Here is a 16900-nt window from a genome sequence, read left to right on the forward strand (position 1 = left end):
AAAAAGTAGAAGTAGCACATGACAAACGATTTCGTTTTGTTACACTGCAAGTGGGGGAACGAGACAGATACCAATCCTCCCTCAGATTTTCTCGAATGCCATTGCAAACATGAACCTGCACAACGGCTCCCGCACAAATGCCCGAAGCACCGGAAAATAAAAGAAGCCGCGCTGCTCCAGCAGCCGCAGGCCGTGTCTTTCCCCAATCTCCTGTAGCTCCTCAGGTTTTAGAAATTTCTGCCAGTCATGTGTCCCCTGCATTTCGGTACACAAGCCAAGACAGCAGAGCAGACGCAAGCACTGTCCAGTCAGTTCGCGGGCACTGAACCAGGTGGGCGTCCATCGGCATGGTTCTCGCCGGTTCTCCTTTCCTGTGTGCCTTCGGTGTAAAACAAGACTTCGGTGATCAATGAGTTGATTTCTGGCCCGAAAGCATCTGCGCGTCGATCACGAGGGTGTCTGAAGACGCTCGAGATGACGAGCTGACGAAACAACGTGCTGTACACACAGCTGATTTGTCTCTCTCTTCACCCCCAGATGCCTTCTGTGGAACCTACAGCAAGTTGGCACGTCAACTTGAGGCTACTTCCGGCCCTCACGTCGAAGAGAGAGTAAACAATCCTCACCTTTGGAACAAGGCCGCAGATGTGCTCCGCTGTAACGATGGAGGCTAGGTAATTCTCTGGCGTCCTGTTCAGAGTCGACAGAACGAACATGCCTCCAGGAGCGAGCGCCTTTCGCGCCGCAGTTGCAATAACGTTCTCAACGCCAGTCAAACCACCCTCAACATGCTCAAGCATCTCAGAGCAGACGACGACGTCAAAGAGGCTTCGCGGCGGGTTGGGAAAGCGGCTGTCGGGGAGGCTCCTGCGAAAGAATAACGCACAGCCTCGAAAGACGCTGGGTCCAGCCAGTCAATACTGCGCCCATGCACACGAGTTGATTTGCCCCCTGAAATCAGTCTTCCCTGCGTTGTTCGTAGAATAACCCGTACGGCTTGCATAGACGCCACAACACGGGTACAAAGCAGCCGCGCCTACGTCTAGGAAAGTCAGGTTTTGTTTGATCCGCGTCTGCGTTCGTTCTTAGTTACGTCGCCCGGGGCAACTGCCAATTCAAGCGGCATCTTCACCCTCGCTTGAAATCACCGCTACCCTGGATGAACAGTCGGCCCCCTTCAGTTAACAGTGCGTAGACCACATGTGCGTGTGCAGGCAGCGCCTCGAGTTGTCGAGTACCGACATCCCAGCAGTGCGATTTCTGAGGCAGTGCTGTCTAAGTGGTATGAATCACGCTTTCGGACGCCATTTTACCTCACCGCGCCAGGAAGAGGCCTGCGGCTCTGGAAAAATCGCCGCTTACACAGACAGGGGCTCTGAATCTGCTCGCACGGCCAGGGGATCCTGGGAGTTTGAAAGAAAGTGCCCGATTCATCGTTAACATCCACACAAATGCACGCTTTACCCACGCCTTGTACAGCGGCACTCGGCAGATTCTAGAAACTTACGTGGGCGCCTGTGCTGCAGAGCCACTGCAAAACTCCTCGAGGGAACCGTGGAAGTACCGCTGCCTGTCTCTGACATCCGCGGCGTAGGGGCCTGGTCAAGCGAGAGGAAACCAGACAAGCCCATAGTCAGGGGGGATACGCGGCGTTCCGAAAGCAGTTGCCGGTACAAAGATTCGTCATAAACCTCCGAAAGCTATCCTTCAAAGATACACCCGTTCGCACGCACACTCGTAGACACTGCTGCTTTGCACGCGGCCACGAAGTCCCTGGTGAGTGTTGTCAAGAATTTGAGGCGAGATAGGGTGGGTACCGTACCCCGAGGGAAACGCACGCACTGGGCATCTCCCGTCTCGCGCTCAGCTCAACGGAATCTGTTTTGGGCTTACCTTTCGTGCGTCTGGATTCCGCAACGCGGACAGCGTCTGGTGAAGCATCAACCCCTGTAACAAAAGCGCCTTCCCTCGCCATGACCTCAGCCAAGATGCCTCCACCACAGCCGACATCAAGGATTCTGATTCCCTTCAACACTCCATGAGTGTCCTTCGCTTGTGGCGCAGAAGCGGCTTCTTTCTCTCCATTCTGCACCCCTCGATGACGCAGAATTTCTTGAAAAAGGCAGATCTTCTGAAGATTATCTTTGATGAAGCCCACCCTGTGTGGATTGTAGTCGTGCAGAGCAGCGAACAGGCCATTAAGGTCCCACCATTCACCACTCAAGTCGTCGAAGTGCCGAACCTCACTTGGGCTCACAGTTGACGCAGATGAGAAGGCAAAGTCTGTCTGCCGGCAAGTAGAGTCATCTTGAGCTCTTTTTCCTGTGGCGCCTTCCCGCGTGACGTGGTCCTTAGCCGCCGTAGAGAGAAGGCGTGCGCCTGAGAATAGAACAGAACACGATCGCTCAGTCAACCTCTCTTCTAACGGCATTCCCGAGTCAGCAGAAAGTCCAAAAGGCAGGCAGTGCGCATGCTTGGCGCGGCTGCGCTCGGTAGCTGTAGGTGTCCTGAAGACGGAAGTGACTTTGCGTACCGTGGGCCGAAGAAGCCGTCGAACTTTGGAGCAGCGCCCGGCAAGAACAGAGAGAGGAACTAAAGGTCGACTCGCAATCATTCAAAAGAACTCGAAGTCCACCGCGTTGACTCGGACAACAGTGCGAGAGCAACCAGCTATTCCTCTTTCGCTGTTCACGAGAAAACCTGCATAGCGACCTCGGCTGAAGCGACGACGGCGTGGTCCGCAAAAGCGCACCAACTATCCGGACTGCCATCTCAACGAAGGAACGATTGCTGACGCAATGTCAACTGTGTAGAAAGGAATACCCAGCACTGCAACAAGGTACGTGATGATACCGTGACCTACTACTTGTCAGGCTGCGGGAACAGAGCTGAGGAAAAGTGACCCCTTGGCTGGCCGTTGCATTCGGGAATTGATGGACGTGGACGCATCAAGCAGCAAGATTTGCGTGCGTCCTTCGAAGGCACACTAGCGTAGCTTGGAAGTGGCGCGCACCTGCAGAAAGAGAATACGGTATCCCAGTTTCTGTGGACGGGATTCTCTCTGTCAGGGGGTTGTGTCGAACGCGTGCGCTGGTGGCCGAATCAACGGTACAAGAGAAGTACATTCAACTTCAAAAGAGCTGTCCCCTTTCGCGTGGGCGAATCAAAAATGTGCACCGGCAATCCTCCTGAAAAATTGGGGACAGAACGCGAGAACTGAGCTCCCGCCGATGCCGTTGGTAATACGAGTCGGTCAGGAGACAGGTGTTCATGCGACAAGCAGTCGCTGTTATGTAACATTATTCTTTCGTCGTTGTGGCGCGCTCGTCCTCCCGCCTCCATAACACGCAAGAGCCATTGACTACCCCGTGCGCGCCGAGAACTAAAAGGTACTTGAATTTTGACTCCCCTTTTCGTCAATAGTGTCCTCCACTTTTCGTTGCAATGGTGGCCATGCAGCTTGAGCGGGTTGTACCGCCCCAGGCCGCGTGCATGCACACCGTTCCACGGGATAGCTGATGATACATCCTCAGGCACGCTGGTCGTGGAACGAAGTACCACGTACAAGTCGTTTTTCTGCCAGGACCTGCCAGCATGCAGTTTAAGTTATAGCCTAGCCAAAGGCAGCTCCAGTGCTGCTGGCGCTCTACTGCATTGAAGCGAGCAGCCAAGGGTGCCAAGCGACACCCGGCTTGCTCAGTGCGCCAGACTGTTTGATCGGTGCACATGTCAGGGTCCACACGGAAAAGAGGTCTTGAGTCCTCTTCAGCCTCAATAGGCAAAACTGCAGTGGAGTTCCAAAGAAGAATTCAAGGCATCCTACAGTGAAATATTTGGGTCATACCGAATTTACCGGCCGCAGCGTTTGTTTCTTGCATCAGGCAGACGACGCTGATACGCGCGGCCCTCCGAGAGTTACCAGTTGGCTGCTGTTGCGCTGTCTACTGCATAGTGCACACAGAACTATTCAGGGCCCCTCTTGCGGGTCGCTCCGTCGTACTGTAGAACAGAATAGTACTCCAGGCCGCAAGCTGACCGCTTAGAGCCTGGATCTGCCCTTTTCGCGTCATCCCGGCTCCTCCGCATCCCCTCGAGCTCTCTTTTACAGTGGCCGGGTTCAGCAAAATGCTGACGTCTCGCGTCCCCTCTCCGTAGTAGAGGAATAAACACAAGCATAGACTCGTCCCGACAACACTTTAGCAAGAAGGGGCATGTGTTGCTAGTACACAACATTCCATTCCGCGGGCGCACCGCACTTGAGCACAGCAAGGATGAACCTACAATTTAAAGCATGGAGAAACAGGATCTGTTTGTGCCGCCGGTGCAAGCAGTGACGTAAGATGGGCAGGATGTGGGATGCTCCGCTAGCATGTGCTGATACTGTCTCCGTGCAAGCCTGCAGAGCTTCATAAATTGTACTCTAAGGCCGCAGTGTGGAATTCAGTGTTCTAGCATTGGTCAGCAGTTCACTGTCATTGTTGCCTCTGGGTGGTGGTTCAGGGCTTCCCGTTGGACTCTCAGAGGGAAAATACGGCTCTCGACGTGCAGCATCGCTGTGGTCAAGCGCTGCTCAATTTTTGAGCCACTTCTTTTGTTGCTCTGCATGTCAGTCACGCTGTGTTTGTCTGTGAACTGTTTTAAAGGCGGTTTCGACGGCTCGGGTGCCTCTTTCCTCTTTTCCCTGTTATGTGTTGCTACTGGCTGTGTGTTAATGCGGCAGTGCCTTGGTGTCAACTTAAGACGATGCCAACATGAGAAGCCCTGCGTAATTTGTTAGTGTTGGCCAATTATATCGTTTCAGTTCTTTGGCAATTTGTGTGTGTCAGTTTGCAGTCATTGGTTTGGCTTTCCTTTGGCCGTGTAGAGGTTTTTGCAGCCAATCGCACGCAAAAACGCCTCGCACACTGATATTCTTGAAATCGTATCGACCTAGGCTTGTCTCGCAGGCAGTATTCTCTTGATATTTTTTTTGTAATTCGCACAATGGAAGCGGTGACTACAAAGATGCACTGGGAGATAGTGACTTACACCTGGGAAGTCAAAGACTTCCTCGACCTACGAGAAATGGCCCAGAACGAACGTGAGATTGACAACACTCTGCAGTGCCGACTGCCGCGGCGAAATCGACCCGTCTCGCGAGGAGAATGACGGCACGCGTGTGTGCATGGTTTGTTTGCAGTAACTGACGGATGCACCCGCCTGGAAAGCACAACATTTCACGACTTCGCGTTATGGCTTTTTCCAAACGGACAGAAGCAGCATAGCTCCGTTAACAGTATCGATATATCTCTTATGTATCGAGGTTCCAAGGATTTTGTCGTAGCGAAGTGGTCAGCCTGTTTTCTTGATGAGGAAGACCAGCCAGGTAAATCGAGCACGCAGTAAAAGTACTCCGTTTTCCTGTGCCCCCGAGATAATCTACTGGCTTTGAGAGCAAACGGTCAATGGTGTTTCGCATGTATCTCCTCCTTTGTCCTGCCAGTTCCGCGGACGCGCTTAGGCGACCCCCTAAAAAAGTATTTCAGAGGTGGAGACGGCCGCAGGTTCTCCTACTCCCCCAGCGACGCAAGCATACAGAAGTGGCTAGTTGATGGTGCTCTCCGCGTGAGGTGTGAGATACAAATAGCTATGGAACTCACATCCTGTAAGATATGCACGTTGCTATGGAACTCACATCATGTAAGATATGCACGTGCAGGTTACGATGAAAGTTCGTTCGCCATACGAAGCCAGGAGCTCTAGTGGTGAGCCTTGTCCGTGTGATGTGTAACCAGCAAGACCCCTGAGAGACGCCAGCAAGGCGGCATCCAGTTCTTTCAAGCAAGACATAGTCAAGTACTGCGAGAGAGATCAAACTCGAGACATTTCCGTTGTCTGTGGGAAGGAAGCTTATCGAGCCTCTCGTTTCATGCTTGCCGCCCGGTCAGAGGTAAGGACCCCTTCGCGTTTGGTCAATCAGAAGACACCTTTCAAACGAGGAGTTTGTGTGTCACTCAGCCGCCGATGCCCCCGTGTCGTGCGGTACATTGATGCGTAGGTGCTCCAGGCGATGCTGGAAGGCAGATTCAAAGAGGCAACAGAATCGGAGATCAAGTTTGAAGACCTGCCTCCGCATATCACCAAGCAAATGCTTGATTTCATTCATTACGATCGCTGCTCGTTATTGGAAGGTTCAAATAAAGCATGCAAGAACGTCAACAAAATAAAAAAAATCAATGATATCTTGCTGCTTTTCGCTGCCGCGGACAAGTACGATATAAAGGTATGAGTGCAGTCCGTTAGCTTTTACTGCCCTTCATTTGGTGGTAGCAGTGTGCAAAGAGCAGGGATAATATAAACGCTCGCCAAAGACCATGCGTGGTTGTGGTTGTACAGGGCCTCGGAGATTTATGCCAGGACGCTTTGATTCAAAGCATGGATCATCACACTATCGCTGATATTATGGTTTTTGCCGAGCAGATCAGTTCGCAGAAGCTGCTACAAGCGGGTAAGTCACTGCACCAGATGTGTGTCTCTGTCGCACATAAGTCACGTCCAGGTGGGAGTGACAGTTGCCTTTGGATGCGTACTGCAGGGCAAAACTACTTGCAACATACCAACGCGTGGACTCTGTGGCAAGCTCTACGAGGCTCTGCTTCAACTGCTCCCTTTCCCGTACCTGCCACTTTCCGTCTTATGGAAGCACCGTCAAAGGAGATGAAGCAAGTGTGAAAATTCCTTTTTTAAATGGTTTGTAAAAGGTTTTACAATGTCGTATAACTAGTGTGAGAGGACGGCGGCAATAAGGGAACAGCTCGGATTTCTCCAGCTTTCTCGTGTGCCATCAAAAGCGTTCAAATCGACGCACTGTACAGATCGAACTAGGGACCAATTCACACTTACAGCATCGAAGGCATGCTGCCTCGTCACAGAAAATCAAGTACACACTTGGAGAATAAGAGCAAGCTTCACTGAAACACACTGAGACCCTCCGACAAGGCGGCATCGGGCGGGTACGCTTTAAATGTCTCCTCGTCCAGGACGAAGATATAAAAGCTGAGCGCACCTGATAGGGCAACACAGAGACCCCAATATGCTCGCATTCCTGCACGCGAGAGTATGTAGAGAAGCATTCCCATTAGGACAGTAGAAAAGCATACCGTAGTATGCGTACAACGGAAGGCCAACAAACTGAGAGAGACCCGCGACAGCGAAGAAGAGGGCGCTGTTCAGGCCCAAAGTCGAGCCGAATTCAGATGCCTCGACTCGTTTTGTCATCTGTGATGTAGCGCAGATATACCTGACAGAGGCGTGAGAAACTTGGACGGCGTCTGACGCTGATCGGACCTTACAAGACTGCACCGGCGCACACTGCCCGCATATCAGTCATGTGTCGTCGGACAAACATCGCTGACGTGCAGGACTTACGTGGTGCCAGTAGGCAAAGGAGTATCATGCTTATGGATATCGGTCCGATTCCAAGGAGCCTGAATGTTTTCAGTGCAGTGAGGCACCTTAGTAGATACGAGGAGAAAGCAGACGGACATCAGGTAGCCAACCAAAGCGACCGGGACCGAGTATCTCTCACATGAGACATCACCTGATGATCGATTGAGCTCCAAGTATTATCCATGCGCTCACAAAAGTTGGCCGTTGATTACCGAACTTTGTTGCGAGGGCTGGGGCCAGAAGACCTGGATAGATGCAACACTCGGTAATCGCGGGGAACTCGTGCAGTGGAGAGCTGTACCCTCAGCCGCTGTGAATGTGCAGTATGCATAGAAATATGGGAACAAAGAAAACAGGATCCTACCGAAAGTGACTACGCCAATCAGCGCAACTAGATAATTCGTCTGAGACGGCTGTGGAACCACAGCGTCTGAGCAGGGTGCGATTCAGAGTGGCGGTGTCTCTCTACCGTTAGTCCTGTGACTCCGTAAAATGTTTTACGCGCGAAGCTGGTTTGCGTTCAATAACTCACCGAACTGGTCGACAGCAACAGCTGTGAAAGCAAATCGTGTCATAAGAATCCTGGTTTTGTCCGATAAAACTTCTGAATCGGAAAAATGCCAATGGCACCATAAGTCTTACGGCATAAGTCCAACAAGAAGCAAAACGCAGAGAGACCCCGTTCTTCTGACGATTTCGACGACTCTGCTCCACTCAGTTTTCAGCAGGTGAAGGCCTGCGACCGAAGTATCCTCAGTACGACAATTGCGGGATCTGAGCACCCACCATTCCGAGTTGGCAACCTTTCCGGCGCATGCAACTCATGGAAATCGTCTGAAGCTCACAATCTTGAAGCATCGATATCATGAGTTCAGTGACTCTCGTACCCAAAGCGAAGGCTAAAAAGCATCCGAATAACTGTATTACTCCAGAAACAAGAAGCGTTCCGCGTGCCCCCAGAAAGGCGCTCGCTAGAGCCCCCACGAAACCTCCAGCTATCATGCCGACCCCATACGATAGGTTCAAATAAGCGATGGAAGGTGTTCGGTGTTTTTCATCTGTCTCCAAGCACACCAGAAAAACGGCAGCTTGGAAACCATGCATGCATATTGCCGGGACCTGGCTCACGAAGAGCAGAGCCATGTTGGTGGCAATTGCCATCTATACCATTTGCCACCTCAACTGACGCCTGTTGTGATGCAAAACAACCTCGTCGCTCACCAAAATATACATTGTTGCGGATGACCCGAGCGCCAAGACAAAGCTGGTTCACAGAGCCATTGTGACTCACAAAGGACCGTCACTGTCGAAAAGGCTCACGCGTTCCTTGGTCCTATGAAGTCCGCCAGTCGGCCAAATACAAGAGCTCCGACCAGCTGGAAAAACGCGAATGCTCCTGAACAGAGTATGCATTCTGACACTGTGCACGTCTTTTCCGGTCGAACTTGCCTAAGATAAAGCCATTAACCTGTGGATTAATCACCGTGCAGGCAGGTAACGAATTGCAGTTCCGGAAAAACAGAACGCACTGGTTTTACCTGGACCGGCTGTTTGAGCTCCATAATCACGTGCGGCAGAAGAGCAATCTAGAAAAGACACGAGCGTACACTACACTTCCCGTCTGTTACACAAAAAGCTAGGCACCTGTATCGTGTAGCCGATCGCATAAATTGTAAGTAGGCCATGGCCGATCCCGATCGGTGTCTTCGCGAAATTTGTCGCCCACGCGTTTATATCAGAAATCTTGGAGGACATGGTGTCCGCCGCTGTCTTGAGATCCCCCATTCTTGGTCGTAGCATAAAATTCTGGACGTCCGCAGCCCGGTCAGCAATTGACGTCGACGCCTTGCGTTCGCAATTTATCCTCTTAACGTCTATCAGCTGTACATACATTGACGTCACACAATTACCGATGTGGCGACGGTTGTACCACCTTGGGGTGATGAAGAATTTGTGGCATGGTCAAGATCCGCCGTCTCCGTCACCTCCGCTTTTTTGGTCGCGATCTCCTCGTACCGGCATTGTTTGGGGCGCCGAAGAGGATATTCGAGGACGCCTGGGAACGCTTCCTCGATCACCGTCATGCTATGCGAGAGGACCTCTTCCGCAGTCCACTCGCGAGTTTTGTCTCTCATCAAATGATCTGAAGGAGGAACGAGCACGGTGTCCACACGTCTGTCGGGGGTCTTCGGCACTTCCCCGCCGGTAATGCCGTAACTGAAGGGATATGAGGCGTGACTGCCTGGTGCACCCTTCCCTCGAAGCCTGACCCCACCAGGTCTCGCTCCTTAATATGTAATGGTTCAAAACCTCCCTGCTTGAAACAGCAAGGGGTATTATGGTTCCTAGTGCATCCCCTCGTGCCGGATAATTGCCTGCCCGCGCCCGGCTGCAGAGTATTCCGTTGCACCTTACCTAACGTGAACCGGAACAGCCTGTGTCCAGGCATTCCATTTAGCACGCCTAGCACCGGTTTCAGCAGAGAAAACAGACTATGACCTCCATCGTCGGTGCATTGGATAAGGTATTCTCTGTACGCCTGAGTGACAAAATACAAACCACTACAGTGGATTTGGCCGGAGCGTGATGCATTACGGACTTCGCCAGCAGGGGAGAGGGCCGGCCCCGATACCATCCGTGGGTGAGGAAGATCACGGATGGCAGCAGGTGCGTACGTCTAGAATTGCTCGACGACAGCCTGTGGTCGGCGGATTGACATTGGTACCTGACAAACAGCAACGGGGACAATCAAATTAATCTGAGCCCCGTTGTGCCTCATTAAAGGAGCAAAGAGGACCATCAGGAGTTACGCCCGGCCAGTTCCTTTTACCGTAAAAATCCGTGTCGACGCTCGCAAGGATGCACGGGTCATTGCTTGCAGCACGCCCTATCATCACCCCTTTCAGCGGCTTCACCGCTCCGTCCTTGGTTATCCGCCGCAGAATCGCGTCCATCTCGGCCGTGCCGTCCGACCATCTCCCCGCTGTAAGATCAAGAGCTTGTTCAATTGATGTGACGCCCCCATTTAGGGAGAAATCCAACTCCGGAAAGCGGTCACAAAGGTCATACACCCTGTATGCGGACAGCATTTAGGAACAGCGATCCTGGGGTCGCCACAGTGAGGTAGCGCTTCAGGCGCCCAAACCGCAAGAGTAGGCAATGCCCCAGGAACCCAACCTTTTCAAGTCAGCCATGCAAGGCCCTACCGTCCGTAAAGAAGCGGCGGAACGGAGCGGTTTTTTTTTGGATCAACTCCCTGATATCCAGACCACAACAGCGACAAATATTGAGTCGATTGCCAAAGCCAGCCTCCGATCAGACTCTCAGTAGCGTACCAGACCGTGCCCGTCCCAGTTGGTGGTGGTATGTATGCTTCTAACAAGCAAGGCGAAGGGCAATGAATATGAGGCGGCCTGTGCACACGGAAACGCCGCAGGAGCAGCTTGTAATTGCTGTCATATGGTCCTGCCAGTACCTTCAGCCACGCTTTTCGAGCATGGACAACGAAATGTCGGCAACCGCCCGCAGCGACTGTCTGCAGAAAGCAGATCCGCACGCAATAATCGTCATACCTATGGCGTGTGCTCGGGTACAGCCGATAGCAACATGCTCGTGTGTGTGCGGTCTGCGGCTTCCATGGGTGTGCAGTAATCGAGTGCCCTTGTCTAACCCGTGCTCACGAAACTTAAGCAAGTGTCGATGTAGTGGATTGTATCACGTGCTCGAGAGCAAGTCCCATTGCAAGCAAGCATCCACGCCCCACCGGACTTCCCCTCAATTCGCTGAACAGCCTGTCAGGGTATGCTCACCTCAACGAAGTTTCTCAGAAAATCACGGGAGTCACAGGAGTCGTACCCAATGCGTGTCTTCACTGTAACGGGAATTTGTACTTGCCTTCCAATTTCGTGAACGATATCTCGAACAAGCTCCGGCGTTTTCATCAATGCAGCGCCGAAACAGCCTGTGCATAGCACCGAGGGCACCGGTCGAGCAACTCACACTCTCCGTCCTCGCACATCTACGCAGCAGTCGCTCCCTTTAGCAATAACGCTGAAGACTAACCTTGACTAACAACGCGGTTGCTCGGGCAACCAACATTCAAGTTAATTTCATCAAATCCTAGCTGCTCAACATGTCTTCCAGCTTCGGCCAACGCGCGTGGATCTGAACCTCCTGAGTAAAAATGGGAGAAGGCCCCTTGCATCCTCTTCTCGTGTTGCACGTGGTTGCTGGTTAAGGACAGTAACTACTATGATACACAGGCAGTACGCAGGCGCCACGCTCAAACGCGCGAATCATCTTTAAGCGAACTTACCCAGTTGGCAGACGATCGGATGCTCGACATCTCGCAGACCTGTATAAAGCAAATGCAAGAGTGTCACAGTTCATTTTCGCAAGGGCAAGCAATGGCTGCCGATGATTTCTCTGTGAAGCACTGCTGAACATCTATCTGCCTTACCAAGATTCTGTTGCAGCCCATCCAAGTTGTGCAAAATTGCACCATCGGTGACCATTTCAGTCCATAGCTGTGCCTCCTTCGTGAAGCACCGCATAAAACTTCTGTGCAGACAAGTCAAGCGAGACCAGACACAGCTGATACTCAACCAGGCACGGAAACAACTCTCGCTGCGAGACTACGAAATATGGGGCGAACGAACTCGACCACCGCTGGCGATCAACCTCCGCTATTTGGTACCTGAAGTGCGTATTTGTCACCGCAAGCATTGGGGCAACCGAGAGGATTGGCCCCTCTCTCTCGCGGGAGTTGATGGCAGTTCCCATTTGTCATGTGGAATCTGTCGATATCCATTTCGCACAGTCGCGGCCGAGGCCCCGCTAGACACGCAGCGGCCATGCGTGCATCACAGGTCTGACAGGCGACCAGATCCTGGTGTGTGGTATCGGAAATCTTAACTCAAAGACAAACAAAATACGGAGAAAAAGAGCTGGGGTTGCAAATATCGATTTGCCGGCTAAACTAACTATAGAAGCTGCGGCCGATGCATGCGGGAGACGGGGAAAGCGGGGTGTCGACTAGACTCATTCCCCTATGCGGTTGGTGAGTCGCACGAGTCGCAGTTAAGTGCCCCCTCCTGGCTGCCGCGCTACTCTATCTTATCTGTGCGAATTAGAAGGAGCCCAAGGCTCTACAGAGGACTCTTTGGGCGGCCATAGCGTTTGAACTGCAGGGTGGCGTCAACGCGGATATTGATGTAGCGCCCTATTTAGGCGGAGACGCGCACGAAGTGCCCTCCTGGGCAGGGATCACTCGTTTCTGGGAACCACGTATATATTGGTGGCAGGCAGGCTAGTTTCAGAAAGATTTTTGGCGGATGCGGGCAGCTTTCCTGCGTACGCATCCAGATGTTGATGCTGCTACAGGTGGAATTTCCAGATGCTGTCGCTGGTGCAGCAGTCAGCGATGCAGCGAGACACACCAGAAGCGGCGCGCGCGAATAGCCGGATCTTACAACGATGGTTGCCGTGCCCACTGAAGGCAGCTCTCCAGTGCACCTCATTAGCAAGGTGACAACTAATCATTTTCTGCGCTGAGCCCACACATTGACTCGCGGAAGGTCCGAGAAGTGAAAGAATTCACACGGATATGGCCAGCGTTCGAGGCGACGCAATCTGCGCGGACGAATGAATCGCTGCGTAACGCCACCAAATTACTGTACAATATCATTGAAACTCACTGCGTTTATCCATTAGAATCTCTCCGACTGCGGTCGCGTGGCCGCAAATCTCACCAGCGACAATGTCAAAGGCGTCTGCATGATCGAAACAACAAATCGGACTCTCCCCCGTTGCAGATAATAGCAGCTGCAGCCGCGGGTGCTGGTCCACCTTCAAATTCAAACACATCCGTAGTGCGTGATTCATGAACGATTTCCAGTCGTTTCTGAGAAAGTAGCGGAGCAGAGGAGCGTTCAAGACGGCTTTGAGCTCAGTTTCGGTTGAGCATCTCCGAATCCTTTCTTGCAATTCGAAACGGCTAAACCCCTGGGCAATAAAGAGATGCCCTGTGGAGGGCCACACGACTGTGAAGTCCGGAAAAGCAACAGGCACGGAACTGTACAATCTGAGCTCACTGTACGGCTTCCCGTGTGCCTTCCCAATCACAACAGTCTTCGGTGGCTTGCACGGGCACACAGTATGGAAAATGGCACGCTGGCACACTGAACATAGACCCCACGCTCGAAATTCCTCTTCTTCAAAAAGATCCCGTAAGTCCTGGTTCCTCACCGTTCGGCCGCATAATCTATTGGAACAGGTAAGGCGGCAGCCTTGAAAGCATATGTTGCTTGCCAAAACACGGTTGTCCACATCTACGACCATCTCCCAACTCAGACACTCAGTACCCTTGGCATACTCGTCCATCTGCGCCAACGCAGCCGGCACCATTACGTCCAACTCTTCCTCCGTCATCATAGGGAAAGGCGCATTGTACGTGCACGAGGTGCCCCTATTTGAACCTTTCTCGTGTGATAAAGAAGGGACCTCCTCAGCGAGATGCGGAGACTCTACTTGTACACTGTCGTCTGCCAGGGGAACTGCAGGTGGGCACGACGGCTCTCTAAGAGGTTCACTGGAAATCATGAGGGACTTATAGTCCACCTGTACAGATTCATCAGCCATTTCTCGTGGTGGTACCACAGATGGCCGTGCGTCAGGCTGCTCTACAAGGCCGAGCGTTGCGCAGTCCACCTGCACTGCCTCATCAGCAATTCCCGCTCTCGGTATATCTCCCTTCGAGGCCACCTGTTTGCGGCCATGTCGGCTGCCGGATTTTCGCTCCTGCATACCACGGTCGGTCCTCTGTGGATGTCTGCCTTGTCGACTCTCAGATAGGGAGAATTTTAAACCCAAGTGCAGTTGGCCGCAATCCAAGTCGATGCGGTCTCCCCCAAGAAGGGTATTCCAGCATAGCTGAACGTAACCATCCCATCGAGTCTCAAAACCTGGAAATGGAACCTGTGCTTCGCCCAGGAAGCGCCTGCCTTGATGCCGGGAGTCCTTCTTCCAGAGTTCAAGTCTCAGAAACCGATCATTAGGGTATCGTTTGTATCTAATACGGAAGGTGCAGCTCTCGTCCCAGCCGAAGTTCGCAGTATACCCAGACTGCCACTTTTGCCATTGATGCTCCTGGGTAGGACATCGGACGACAACAAATAACGTGTCTCCGAAAGACAGACGGAGGGGGTTCACGCCTTTGACCAAATCAATCCATATCCACAAAGTGCCAATGTAGCCACGATGAAACGCGTCTCGCTCATATGCCTCATCCATATCTAGCTGCACCTGGGTAACAGCAGCGCTTCGAAGCATTGCAAGCCCGTCTGTTGTAATGTGTAGCTTCTTCTTCTTCGGGCGAGAACTGGGGGCGTGATCGATGACTCGGCTACTTCGCTGAGTTGCTAGTGTGCTCTGGCGTAGCTCTGAAACCGCCTGGTCTAGTTCTCCCTTCATTGTTCTTGATACCAACTGTGAAAGCATATCTTCCTCACGAAGGCTACCTCGCCGAAACTGTTGGCGTTTCCCCTTTCGCGATCCGTGGTCCTGCCTGCAGCGGTATCTCTCTGCTGCCGCTGATGTTTTCACTATTTGTTGCAGGTCCGGGTCGATGTGTGTTTGCAGCCGTCCCCTCCTCGCTGAAATGCTCACCTCCTCGGCACGTTCATCATGTTTGTGATGCTCCTTCTTCATTCGGAGGCATTTTCGTCGAATGCTGTTAAGGTGTTTCCGTGCCTCGTCCTCCTTGATTTCTTCTGAATGTTGTCGGACCTTCCGTAGCTGCCTGGCTAACTCGTGCCCTATGGCTTCCTGGCACTTTTTCCAGTTCTCTTGGAGCTGTCGCAATTGGTTTTCCCTCTCTCTCGTATCCACTTCCGGCTGCGAGAGTGTCTGCTGTCGCTGTTGAGTCTTCTGCTCTTCTGTGTGCGACGTGTCGTCTTCCACCGCTCTCCTCGAAGCGTCTTCAGCCGTCTGTTCTTTCGTCTTCCCAGGTGCGTCCTGGAGCTCTTCCAGATCACCATCGCTCCTTTCACCTGCGGAGGTGACCCGGCGTCCCCCTTCTTCGCTATCCCGACTGTATGTCTGCTCTTCTGATCGTCCAGTGGACACCACGTCAGCCTTCTCCCCTTGATTCCCCGCATCAGACAGCCGGCTCTCTTCTGCGTATTTTGAACGCTTTTCTTCCATTCCCCTTCTCACGCCTCTTCTCTCGGTTTCAGAAAACCTGCGATCTCTTTCGAGAAGAGCAGCTATCTCCTTCAGCCTATTTCGCTGGCGACAAAAGTCTTCTTCGTTCCGCAGCTGTTTCTCATGGGCCCGGGCTGCCGCTGCTTTCGCCATCCTTGCCTGAGCCATGGTTTTCAACTCCTTCGCAACTTTTTTTGCCGCCGTGGCCCTCTGGAACACTTCGCCAGGTTCCGGACTCGATTCACGAATGCGTGGCAGATCTCTGTTCCTCTCGGTAGTTACATTTGCCCTTGCATCCCTGTGCAAGCAGTCAACGCTGCAGTAGTCACTGTACTTGCCCGTCCACGACAGCCATGCATCTTTGCCGCACACCTTGCAATATGGTCTAGCTATTGATGGGTCATACTCAGCCCCCGCTGGAGTGACATCCTCCAATATATAGTCAAAAAAAGCTTGCATCGTAAGTTCTCCCGCAAGTCGCAACGGAACGAAGACGTATCAGGAAACAAAAAACCGTCAGCCGAATCGACGGTGGTCAGTAAATCACACCCACGCTTCTACAGGGTAATACCCGTTTAGTCAGCGATGGGCAAGTTTTTCTACGTGTCTCAGGCTTGTTTACATAAACTTCATCTTCCTGCTGGCGCAGGGATACTGCCGCTGTCTTCGTCGCAAACGTCTCAGCTCGGCATGTGACCGATCTACAAGCTACAGCTAGCCCCCTCTTAAACCGTGTGCGTCAGGAATGGTTTGAAACGAAGCAGCTCAGCCCTGAAATCAAATCGCTTCTGGCGGATTCTGAGTGACCCCGCTGGAAGGTCTTGTTCGGTACGTGGATGGCACGCGCGAGACGGCACTTCCGGGTCGCGTCACTTGGGAGGGAGGGGGGGTGCCAGTCCTGGATGGTGCAAAGACGGCAACTGCATCAGCATGTGTAGAGCAGCTTGACAACGCCTACAAGGAGCGAGACACTGTCTCAATCAATCTCCATTTGCCCCAGTTGTCGAATCAGTTCTGCACGGTCAGTTGTTCCCCTTCGTGCGCAGACGGTCACCGGAGGAACGCAGTCGGAGCTTCAACAGCGTCTGAGTGTGCGACAGGGTAGCAGGGCCTCCGTCTTTTTCCCCGCTGGAAACGTTAAATCCAGGGGGGAACATGGTGACTGTTCGGGCTCCACACCCTGGAAATGAGGACTCTTGTAGTACGCAGGCGACCATCCTCCTGCCTATCACTGACTGAGGTCGTTTTCATTTGCCGGCCGCTGCCCCCG

At 52.6% G+C, this 16900-nt stretch overlaps 5 protein-coding genes across 5 annotated transcripts; 1 reads left to right on the forward strand and 4 right to left on the reverse strand.

Annotated features, from left to right (window-relative positions):
- Positions 1 to 81: 81 nt before the first annotated feature.
- On the reverse strand, positions 82 to 2771 carry BESB_049710 (3-demethylubiquinone-9 3-O-methyltransferase; the record flags this gene model as incomplete). Its single annotated transcript, XM_029363422.1, has 5 exons — positions 82 to 255; positions 627 to 867; positions 1508 to 1598; positions 1894 to 2379; positions 2753 to 2771. 5 exons carry the CDS (start codon positions 2769 to 2771, stop codon positions 82 to 84), a joined length of 1011 nt encoding a protein of 336 aa, XP_029220788.1.
- Positions 2772 to 4983: 2212 nt separating this feature from the next.
- On the forward strand, positions 4984 to 6711 carry BESB_049720 (BTB/POZ domain-containing protein; the record flags this gene model as incomplete). The annotated part of the gene is made up of 7 exons (XM_029363423.1): positions 4984 to 5080; positions 5180 to 5365; positions 5483 to 5644; positions 5775 to 5929; positions 6038 to 6262; positions 6376 to 6487; positions 6575 to 6711. 7 exons carry the CDS (start codon positions 4984 to 4986, stop codon positions 6709 to 6711), a joined length of 1074 nt encoding a protein of 357 aa, XP_029220789.1.
- A 236-nt stretch (positions 6712 to 6947) lies between these two features.
- BESB_049730 (transporter, major facilitator family protein) lies at positions 6948 to 9213 on the reverse strand (the record flags this gene model as incomplete). Its single annotated transcript, XM_029363424.1, has 13 exons — positions 6948 to 7045; positions 7140 to 7298; positions 7408 to 7466; positions 7525 to 7579; positions 7641 to 7673; positions 7793 to 7858; positions 7961 to 8010; positions 8071 to 8164; positions 8316 to 8589; positions 8650 to 8692; positions 8749 to 8842; positions 8954 to 9014; positions 9073 to 9213. The coding sequence occupies 13 exons, from the start codon at positions 9211 to 9213 to the stop codon at positions 6948 to 6950; spliced, it is 1227 nt and encodes a 408-aa protein (XP_029220790.1).
- A 113-nt stretch (positions 9214 to 9326) lies between these two features.
- Positions 9327 to 12210, reverse strand: BESB_049740 (putative dihydrouridine synthase; the record flags this gene model as incomplete). Its single annotated transcript, XM_029363425.1, has 11 exons — positions 9327 to 9571; positions 9844 to 9967; positions 10104 to 10153; positions 10259 to 10500; positions 10635 to 10684; positions 10904 to 10963; positions 11238 to 11389; positions 11491 to 11601; positions 11744 to 11782; positions 11888 to 11988; positions 12125 to 12210. 11 exons carry the CDS (start codon positions 12208 to 12210, stop codon positions 9327 to 9329), a joined length of 1260 nt encoding a protein of 419 aa, XP_029220791.1.
- Positions 12211 to 13110: 900 nt separating this feature from the next.
- Positions 13111 to 15798, reverse strand: BESB_049750 (uncharacterized protein; the record flags this gene model as incomplete). Its single annotated transcript, XM_029363426.1, has 1 exon — positions 13111 to 15798. The coding sequence occupies one exon, from the start codon at positions 15796 to 15798 to the stop codon at positions 13111 to 13113; it is 2688 nt and encodes an 895-aa protein (XP_029220792.1).
- Between the last annotated feature and the right edge of the window lie 1102 nt (positions 15799 to 16900).

This window comes from Besnoitia besnoiti, chromosome III (assembly GCF_002563875.1).
Source record: "Besnoitia besnoiti strain Bb-Ger1 chromosome III, whole genome shotgun sequence".
Taxonomy (NCBI): domain Eukaryota; phylum Apicomplexa; class Conoidasida; order Eucoccidiorida; family Sarcocystidae; genus Besnoitia; species Besnoitia besnoiti.